The sequence below is a fragment of the Lampetra fluviatilis genome, chromosome 18, assembly GCF_964198595.1.
Source record: "Lampetra fluviatilis chromosome 18, kcLamFluv1.1, whole genome shotgun sequence".
NCBI lineage: Eukaryota > Metazoa > Chordata > Hyperoartia > Petromyzontiformes > Petromyzontidae > Lampetra > Lampetra fluviatilis.
This window is the reverse complement of record NC_136292.1, coordinates 11,494,465-11,504,999: the sequence shown is the minus strand read 5'-3', so window position 1 is coordinate 11,504,999 and position 10,535 is coordinate 11,494,465. Positions and strand designations below refer to the sequence as shown.

General features: G+C 46.7%; 1 protein-coding gene across 2 annotated transcripts; it reads right to left on the bottom strand.

The window, feature by feature from the left end:
* Positions 1–256: 256 nt before the first annotated feature.
* On the bottom strand, positions 257–9,908 carry LOC144937235 (protein FAM76A-like). Of its 2 annotated transcripts, none has more exons than XM_078864613.1 (9): positions 9,704–9,908; positions 8,625–8,689; positions 7,148–7,202; positions 6,801–6,980; positions 5,163–5,317; positions 4,783–4,866; positions 3,976–4,111; positions 3,721–3,822; positions 257–3,137 (listed from the first exon to the last, which is right to left on the bottom strand). In XM_078864613.1, exons 1-9 carry the CDS (start codon positions 9,848–9,850, stop codon positions 3,048–3,050), a joined length of 1,014 nt encoding a protein of 337 aa, XP_078720739.1. In that variant the 5' UTR covers positions 9,851–9,908; the 3' UTR covers positions 257–3,047. The 2 variants fall into 2 exon arrangements, with proteins under 2 accessions (XP_078720739.1, XP_078720740.1); XM_078864614.1 differs by having other exon boundaries at positions 258–3,137; positions 6,801–6,956; positions 9,704–9,906.
* Between the last annotated feature and the right edge of the window lie 627 nt (positions 9,909–10,535).

The window sequence follows — 10,535 nt, the reverse complement described above, 5'->3', positions numbered from 1 at the left end:
GTGCACCAACTCATGTGGTTGAGGGAATTGAAGTGACTTAATAATTCGTTCTGAAGAGACGAAGTTAACTTCAGGTTGCATTCTCTGTCACGTGATGATGCACCTCCGGTCGCTGGGAGAAATCCTCACTGAAATGTATGCCTCATTACATGGCATCGACAGTGCAATTTGAATACAATGGAGAAATACAACTTAAAAGGTTGAAAAAGCAGGGAGAAATGACAGTACACAAGCCACACAGCATAATACTCCATGCCCTTGTTTATTGCGAACTTATCTGCATTCCCAGGTCATCAAGAATAAAACCATTACACTTAGACCTCGCTTAGTGCTCAAGAAGTGAGCGCGAATTGAATCAGCGCTAAAAGGGGTCATTATACCGTATATATGTGGATGTATTCCTGACAGCGTTAGGTCTTGCGTATGAGCAATGAAGGCTTCACTGGGGTTTCGGTAATAGCGATTATATAGACAGTAAACATTTTAGAAGTAAAAATATTTGTATTACATCATTATGTACTGGACTCGCCAGTGCATCCACCTGACGCTCACCCACCTGGACCCGCCGTATAACTTGCATTTTTAACATCGAAAGTGACACTTTGGTCACATTTCCAACACAAACACTCGCAAGACCTTTTTCCAGATATTATGGGCCTAAATGTTCACAAAAAAGACGATAAGGCAGAGAGAGAGACCAAGGCGGAATAAAAACACGTCGGTGGACGGGTGTGGTTTAAAAGAAAAACACTGGCGACCGCTGCTTGGCTCAAGAGCGTTCATCGCTCTCATTGAATGTAAACAAATATGGCGGCGGGTGCCCTTCCTCGGTCAGCACTGCTTGTTCTCATTCGTTTTTTAGCTGAAAGTTTCTCCAGGACAAAAACGCTATAACGAATCGGCGTTCTACAGCGTAGCGCTAAGCGAGGTCTGCCTGTAAGCTTTAAATAAACAATACAATATCAAACTGGCTGGTGGAAAAAAATATAAGCCTTTCAAATAAAAGTTACCCTTGAAATGAACAACTCATTACCGTTATAGACCGCAGCATTAAAACCAAATAAGAGCATGCCGAAATTAACATATTTCAAAAAAGTTATGAATACAAAACAGAAATGCAGTCAGTACATTGAAAAACCGACATAGGGCCGGCCAACAGCAGCACATCATAGTCCATCTGCACTAACACCACTGCCAAGTTACTCTCATCTGGCTACTCACATCTACCAATCATACCACGACAATTCCTCGACTTACATACGAATATCTGGCTGGGTGGCTGTGGTAGGGTGACCAACTCAAAGGGAGGTTCAATTCAAATCTCAGTTGCGGGTCGACTTGGCCCACCATCCTCAACCCTCCGAGATAAATTAATTGAAAATACTTTCAGCAAATTCACTGGCCTTTGGAGAAACTGGTTCCTGCTATAGTAATCAGGGATTTCCACCAGTGGCTCAGGCCAACCAACAAATATGAACACTGTACAACACTGTATGGGTGTTTATCCACCACAAATGTATATGTAAAGCCCTTTTGCCAATCCACGAATGGATGAGGGCCTCCCCACACTCTGCGGGGTCATGGGCGTTATTTGACAGTCCATACTTCACCACTTACCAGTGTGGGTTGAATGCAGAGAGCAAAGATGTTGGATAGTACATTTTTATGGTCCTCCTCCCTCCAATGACGTAACCCCGCAACAGCCTACAGCTTTTATTTATGCATGGTTGTCGCCCATCCAAGCACTATCAAGGCTCAAACCTGCTTAGCGTCCGAAATCTGAGATTGGGTGCATTCCTGGTGAATTCTTCATAGGGGTCAAACAAATTAAAATGGATTCCTCCTTAATCCATCAACCGAGATAATTGCTCAATTGTGGACACCTGTATTCTAAATTCCTGTGCACATCCAAGCACTCCTCAAAATGCCACTGGTTACACGAGAAACCTGCATAGCCAGTGGACATCCGATTTACCACGTACTAAACCAGCTTGTCTGTCACTTCGTGCATTAAGACTGCAACCTAAAAAAGCAACCACCACTTACCTTGTAGACAGACACCTAAGCTATGTGCCCCAAGGTTGGCCAACACAAGTTTGAAAGTTAATGAGAAGTGTACAGCCCTTTGGCTTTGTCAATCGACTGCAGAATGAAGGTCTCCCCGCGTCGTGTGCATTACGGGGGTTGTTTGACCCTAGTTCGCCACAATTGTCAATGTTGGTTGGTGAAGGGGGGAGGCTAGGGCCAGTACATTTATCACTTGCCATTGACGTAAGCCATGGACAGGAATTGAACTCGGGTCACCAGGTTTACAACAGTGTGCCAACTAACCACTGCGCCACCGCTCGACCCCTACGAGAGCACTGTGGCAGTTAGGCACACTGCCACAATGCTATTGTAATGTTGCCGTGGTGCCAATTCACGCACTTACAACTGTCGCTTCAAGCGCCGTCACGTGTGTACTATGGTCTGACATAGAATCAATTACAACTGTAATTGTGTATTCTGTAAAAAAATTGCAATAAAAATGCAATGGTGATTTCAGCTTAGGGTACTCATGTCATTGTAGTGATAACTGACCCCGAATATGATCATGGTGCACCAGATCAGTCTTAAATGCTTTTATGAAACTCGTGCCTGAACAGTGTGGGCGACACACAGTCGAGGCGAGTCTCATTCAAGATGAGAGGTATCCGTTTGATTAATTTTTGTGTTGCATTTTTCCTTTTGACGTCACGATACCAACTAAAAACAGTCGCTCGTATAAAAAACGTGATTTGAGTTAAAAACATCATCACCTTCCCACCAACTGTACAGCCTTGCCTTGAGTAAAAAGTTACACAAAGTAAAAATCGGGCGAAGCATGTTCAAACGTGAATAACTCGCGTTTCAAAAGTGTGGCTTCGTCGATAAAAAGGCATAGTCGCGCACCGTGCAGAACTGTGAAGGTTTCCCTAAGTCCGCACAAGTCTGCTGCAGTAGAAAATTCCTGGATGGCAGGAGAGGGGGCGAGGTGACTGGAGGAGTGGTTCTGGTGGAGGGAGGGATTATGGCGATGAAATCCCTACAGGGGCTCGATCCAGCTTCTTGCCCTTGGATAGGCTGGAAACTTGCTTTATGAGTTCTCGGTTCTTAGACTGAATGCACACACACACACCAAAAGATAAAGGACAAACCCTGTTATTTGTATCAAATAATATATTTATAAACGTATAGCCCTTTGTCAATCCAATGCTGAATGAAGGTCAACCCATGCCATGTTATTCACAGGAGTTATTTGACCATAGTCACAGTTGTTTGACCACATTTCACAATGCTGGGCAATGTGGGAAGAAGGGAGTGGGGCGAGCCTGTGACAAGTTCAGATATCATGTGCCACCGATGCTAGCAATGGTTGGGAATCAAACTTAGTACGCTGGGTTTGTGTGCATCATTCATGACCAGGCCGAGGCCATCAATTCGCTACACATGGGAACCCAGTGTAATCCCAGCACTTCCGATTAGCACGGTTGGCTTACGTACGGTGAAAAAGAAGTTCAACATACATACATCACAGGTGTATGAAACACGAATGTGTACCCATGACCTCTGCACTACTGGCTCAAAGATCTGACAATACCAGTGCCTTGAGTTACCCAACCACCTCCATAACTGAGGGCATTATGACTGGGGAAGGGATTGAGGGGGCAGGCTGATGCATGTACTGTCATCATTTCTTACCTGGAGCTGCTCAATTGATTCCTTGTGCGTGCGCTCCATGTTGTTCATCTTGGTTCGGATCAGGTTCTCCTGGTACTGGAAGTCGGCCTTGATCTCCGTGAGCTACATACGCAGGTACACACACAGAGAGGCAGAGGCACATGGACAAGTCAGCATCGCAAGCCAGCGTAGCCTGAAGAGAGATCGGCACAGATCGCGCGCCGCAAACACGGTGGGGGGAGGACGAGGGGAGCGGTGGCGAGCGGCGCCACTCACCTTGCGGTCTCTCTCCAGGATGAGCCCCTCCTTCTGCTGGAGCTGCTTCTTCAACAGAGCCACCTCCTCCTTGAGCTGAGTGATCAGGATGAAGTTGTCCGAGCTCGCCGAGTCCATTGTGGCGTCACCGGATACACTGCACCACGCACGAGTGACACGCGATAGCGCCCGGCCGATTGTCAGTAGATGCGCGGAGAGAACAGTGCCTCGTGCTGACGAGTGATGCGGCGATCCATGGGGAGGAGGGGCAGCGGTGTGGGAGGCAGAGTGCATGAGCCAAATATAAACCAAACACTCACCCTGCACCTAACCTGAGCAACTCGCCAGCCATCGTGCCAACCAGCCACGAGTTGTTTTGTGCTTTTCAGAGCACTCACCCACCACCCAACACTGTCACTCATGCTAACTGAAACTCTGATCAACTAGCTTAACAGTCACTTATATTAGCCCTAACCGTAGACCTAACTAACCTGCCATTGGCACCAGCCTTGCCACTGAGCCTACCCTGACTCCAAGTCTGGTGTTTCGCCAGGGCTTCAGTTCACTTTAGGTCGTGTCCATTTTGGTTTTCACAGCAGCACATCACTGCCAGCATGAACACATCGCACACCCGTGCACTGTGTTGTTTAGTACTGTATAGCACTGCATTGTATATCACTGCATTGTATCGTATATTATCGTGCAGTATAGTATTGTATAATATTGCAATGCGTTGCATAGACGAGTATTGTGTGGTATTGAATCTGCAAGCACAGGTCTCTGTGAATGGGCACGTGAGCCCTGTGTGGGGGCAGGGGGGCTGCTCGCCTGTCTCCATTGCTGGGTTTGTTCTCCACCTTGGGCTTCTTCTGCGGGGGATCGTTCTGGGAGGCAGGGCCAGGGGACTTGTGGCTGAGAACGTCACAACACGGCACACACATGTCGGTTATACTCGTGCTGGGCGTAATGACACTGTGTGCTGTGTGCACGGTGTGTGCTGGTTGCGCTATATGTACTTTGCATGCTTGTATACGGTGTGTACTATTCTTGCTGGCGGTGCGCGTACTGTGTGGACTGTACATACTGTGTGTTCTGTTTACTGACTGTGTACACTGGCTGAGTGGCGTGCACTATGCATACTGTGTGAACTGTGTGCTTGTGTACAGTATGGCCTGTATGTCCTCGTGTACGGTGTGTCCTACACGTACTGTCGGTGCGTGTGCTGCTCCTTGCGTGCCCCATGCCGCTCGTCCTGGGAGGAGCGGTGCTGCGCTGCCCCCAACCCTCGGTGCTGCTCTTTGGCCTTCTGCAGCACGCGGCGGTATGACAGCGTGCACAACCAGCACAGCAGCTTCCCGTCCACCTAGAAACAGCAGAAACAAAGCACAGCACCTGTACAGTACATGTAGCACATGCAGAGTATACGTGATACAACCCACCCATGGCATAGCAGCTTCCGATCTTCCTAGAAACAGGAGCACAGAACAAAGCACCTGTATAGTACATGCAGAAGATGCAGAGTATACATAACACAACTCACCTACGGCATAGCAGCTTTCCAACTACCCAGAGACACCAGCACAGAATATGATCACACATAGTACATACAGCACACGCAGAATACATAGGCACACATAATTCAAAGCACAGCAGCTTCCAAACCACCTCGAAACAACAGCATGTACACAGGACGTACAGCATAAGCATCACACATAGCACAAACAAACGCTGCACGCAGTATGTGCAGATCACACAGCACACCACACACAACTACACCCATCACATGCAGCATGTGCAGCACACAGCACAAAAGCGCATAGCATATAAAACACAGCACACACACAAAGCTATACAGTACACGCAGCACACCACATACAACATAGCGCAGAGACAAGGGGAAACTACAACACTTGAGCATGGTGGCGCATGCCTAAGTATAGAGGCAAGGATAAGTATATGGCACAGATCTGAAACACCCTCGAACTCACTGTGCTACACAAAGTGGTCAGAAGATGGCAGTACAGAAGTAAATTTGTGAACTCATGTGCAACCTTTATATGTAATTTCCTCGTGTGTGTATTTTGCTTTGGGTTTTTGTAGCGCAGCGCACAAACCACTGTGCTACAGCTCCAACGACCACACAGTGGAGAGAATATTTCGAAGATAATAAAACATTAATGGACCTCGCTGACAGTGGTATATGCACACACACCCAAAACATCACCACCTTCCTCATTAACACTTACCTTCTGAATAAGGGCCACTGACCAAGACATTACCCTACCATATATTTGCCTGTAATTAGGCAGTGATAAAGGAAGATTCTAACAAATAACTAGCTTTAAACTTGTAGATATAGGACTTGGTGTGATGATGTACTCCTTGCAATATGTTCAGTGTGCCAACCCTTGCATCACAGTAGCTTTAGTACATATCTAAAACCGCTTTTTAATGTGTATTTGTCGTGTGTCTTCCTTTCAAGATGACAAAGAAAATGAGTGAATATATTTTCCCATTTTTACTTGTACGTGAAGCCGTGAGAGAGTGTGTGGCCGCACTCATGCTACTAAACGAAAATAGTTAATAGAGGAAAGATTATATTCTTGAATGTATTTGTTAACCTGAATCACGACAATAAATTCATGTGGTAAGGGAAAATATTAACATGCTTCTTGTCAACGAATATTGTTAATGGAGTGCCTCAGTTGCATGTTTGGCTATGACTGCAATTTATAATTATTTTTAACGAAGCATCAAAGTCTTGTTAGATACACGTCGGCATACATGTGCTACATTTTTTTATTTTAATTTATAATCGAAAGGTGTGGCGGAGTGCATGGCCACACCTTCTTCTTGCTGTCGTCCTTGCGGTCGAAGGCGCACCTCTGCTTGCACTGCTCGCAGGCGAGGGGCAGCCCGTACTTCTTCTCCGAGTTGGTGCAGCGCTGGCACTTGGTGCCGATGAACGCCGCGATTATGTTACAGTACTGGCACGGCTTGGGCTGCGTGCACCACACGAGCACAAGCTGTCGTCAACGCCGATTCACGACCACTCATCACCGCCCAGAACACCGCGTCCCGACTCAAATGACCACAACAACTATATTCGTAACGTCGCATTCGACCGCACAAAATTTACTGAAAGTAAATGGGAGCAAAAACATACGTGGGTGCAATGTAAAAATAAACATACCGTCCCGTACAGTTTTACATTCTGGGCACACTTCTTGCAGATGGTATTGGTCTTGCTAAAAAAAGACACACAAACACAAAACATGTTGAGGGCAGCCAGCCGGCAGCTCAGATGTTGGGTCTAATTCAAGTGTCGGCAGACAGCCGGTTTCCACATATTTTGAAAGATATCATATACATCGTTTTCCACTGGCTGAATCATATTTTAAGCCATAAATTGCCAAAAATAAGTGTGTTTTTACCCACATGTTATTATAATTTATTACATGTTATTATAATTGTTATATTATTATAATAATACAAGACAAATATTTTACTCATTAAGCTCCATATTTCACTTTTTGGGTCTGCCCAAAGTGGCAAAACTTTAGAAAAATTAAGAGATTTCGGTGGTATAAGCGCATTAATAAAAATAACATTAATATTTAAACGTCCTTATAAATACTCAGTAGATCACCATTTCAGACAATGACCATGTTGGCTCACCGACTGAAAAAGTCTACCTAATAGTTTCCTGGTACAAAGCTTCGTAAATGACTCAGATGGTGAGTGTTTAGGACATGACTGTACAGACGTAGTCCCGTTGCTGTGCTGTTAAAAGTACAAGGGCCATTTTTTTTTATTTTTTGCTTTTTTTTAAAGGTCTTGAATCATATATATTTTCAGACTATTTAAAAAGGGACCACATGTTAATGTACTCTTATTGTCTATAAAATAAGTCTTCCCTTTACAATGCACTGGTGGATAAATACCTCCCCATGCATTTCGGTCAATGATTGTCTGACCATACTTCACTACACTGGTCAGTACAAGTGATCTGAACCATCATAACCCCCCCCCCCCCCTTCACCAACCTGCAACGATTATTATGAAATATGGTCAAATAACCCACGGGACCGACACGGCAAGGGGAGGCCTTCATCCAGCAGTGAATTGGCAAAGGACTGGAAACTATTATTAAAGTTTTATCCCCCCTAAGTGGAAAAAAATCTACTCTGGTCTATGGACTATTAAATAGCTGAATGGTACCATGATTGGTGCACTACACTAGCCTACGCTTGCAATCCAAAGGTTACGAGTCCCATACTGGTCGAAGGTTAAGTGGTTACCCCCTATGTGCAGTGAATGACACTCAAAGAGAACAGGGAATTTACACTACTGGCTGTGGGGAGTGCAACTAAATCCGCACCGCCTCATGTTCAGTCGGGAAAGTGAGATTATGTTGGACTGAGAATCGGTTTTTAATCGCCGAATCGTTACATATTGCACTGTGGCCGATGGCATAAGCGTACTAATAATGGCATCCAGCCAGACAAAGCAGTGGTTGGAGTGCTTGACTCTTAATCACTATACTCCCGACGCTATATACTTGAGGGCACAAGTTCGATCTCAGCGGTGCCGGCGGTGTGCTTTGAGCTCTCAGCCACTTCTCCGCTCCCCGAAGTTCATGGAGACGCGAGGCAGCAGCAGCAGCTCACCTCTCCTGTTGGAACTCGGTGCGGCAATATGTACACTTGACGACGGGGTGAGCGATGCGACAGTCCTGCACACAGGGGAAACCACCACGGGGCCAAGTGGGTGAAACATCACAGCCGCGCGGGGTCTCAGCTTGCCTTTGGGACCCTCAGCACCGCATAGCCCCTTGGTGTTTTCCTGCGTGGCCTGTGTCTTGGAACCCCCATTGTTAACAGCGACAACGGGGCTCTTCTCAGCAGCACAAACCACACAAAGACGACATGAGAACACACTGATATCGTTAAGGACACAGGTGGCTCAACGAATCTGTAATTGATGCTCAAACGAGCTTTAGGCAAACATCTTAGCTAGCGGTGGTGGTAATTCCACTGTGCTCTGGCGGGTACCAATATACAACAGAGCGCGACAAAAGTTGACTCCACTTAAACCAACTCGAACCCATAACTTCCCCGTGCTCCCCTTAATCTCCCCTATTTGCGCGTAGTCACTTGAATGTTTCTTGTTCATGTTTTTGTTTGTTGCGGTTGCACCCGATTCAAGGGCCGAATGGCTCACAGGGTTATACCAAATAAATGAAACTGACCCTGCGTTCTTCTCCGTCATCCGACGTTTTCTCCTTTTTGATCCCACGCAGTTGACGCTCATTCTCCCGTTATCCCTTTGAACCCCCAGTGTGTCCCCTCCACCACCACCACCCCCCAGGAACGTTCAACTCCCTTCCCCAATGCCATCTCTCTCGGCGCGATGCCGGCGTTTTCAACCTCCGTCATTCCCGTCTCCTCTGAAATCTCCCACCCAGCGCTCGCCTCTTCCCTCAGTTAAAGGAGCGAGCGGGCAGGGGGGGGGGGGAAACCACGCGGCAGAGACAGCGTTGGGTGGGTATCGACGGAAGGACGCTCGAAAACTCTCGGATCGAGACCAAGAACTCGGGGAGATCATCTCGTCTCAACTTCATCCCACAGGGCCCCAGGCTCCAGCAAGAAGCCCAGGCCTCGTCCCCTCCTCACTTCCTGTGAGCCCCTCCCCCCCTCCGCTTTCTCTCCCCTCCCAGCCTCCCGTGCCCCCCGTGTCCCCCCCGCACCTTGCACAGCTGCTGGCTCTGTGAGAGCTCCTCGAAGGGGAATCTCTGGTGACACTTGGTGCAGGCGTACAGAGCGGACATCGCGGCGGCGGCGGCGGTAGCGGTAGCGAGACGAGAGGATCGACCGAGCCCAGGGACCGCGCACATTTACTACCCCCGCACTTGTACCGCCACCAACAACACCACCGCCCCCCACCGTAGCGACGCCGCGGTCCCTCACTATCGATTCCCAGGCTGGTGACGATCGATTCCCCCCGGCATGTTGAGAGACGCTGAGAGGAATCGCAAAGGAATCGATTGTTGTTGGGTTTTTTAAACGGAGGTGCCGGGTTTTTAAAGGCACCCAGCAGGCGTGCTAAGGAGGCCAAGCGACACACAGTGCGGTCAAATTTCGATTTAAAGCTTTCGTGACTGCAGGGATTCATCTGCTTGGTTCTTTCGGTAAAGTCACGTAGAAGGGAAATGATAAAAATAAAACATAATAAAATATTATTTTATTTTTATTATTTTATTTAGTTTTTATTTTTTTATTTTATAAAATTATAAAGAATAAAACAATAGAATATTTTTATTTTATTATTTCCCTTCTACGTGACTTTTAAAAATAAAACATAATAAAATAATATATTTTTAATTGTATTATTTCCCTTCTACGTGACTTTACCGAAAGAACAGGAAAGTGCGGTCAAAGTTGCAGTGGGATGAGAGGTGACGGCGCTTCTCGAATCCAGCGAAGTTATTTTAAGATATTGCTATTAACATAGACAGATTTAAAAGGGCTCGCCGTCCCACCTTGCAGGAACTAGTACAATTATATATTACATCAAGGTCC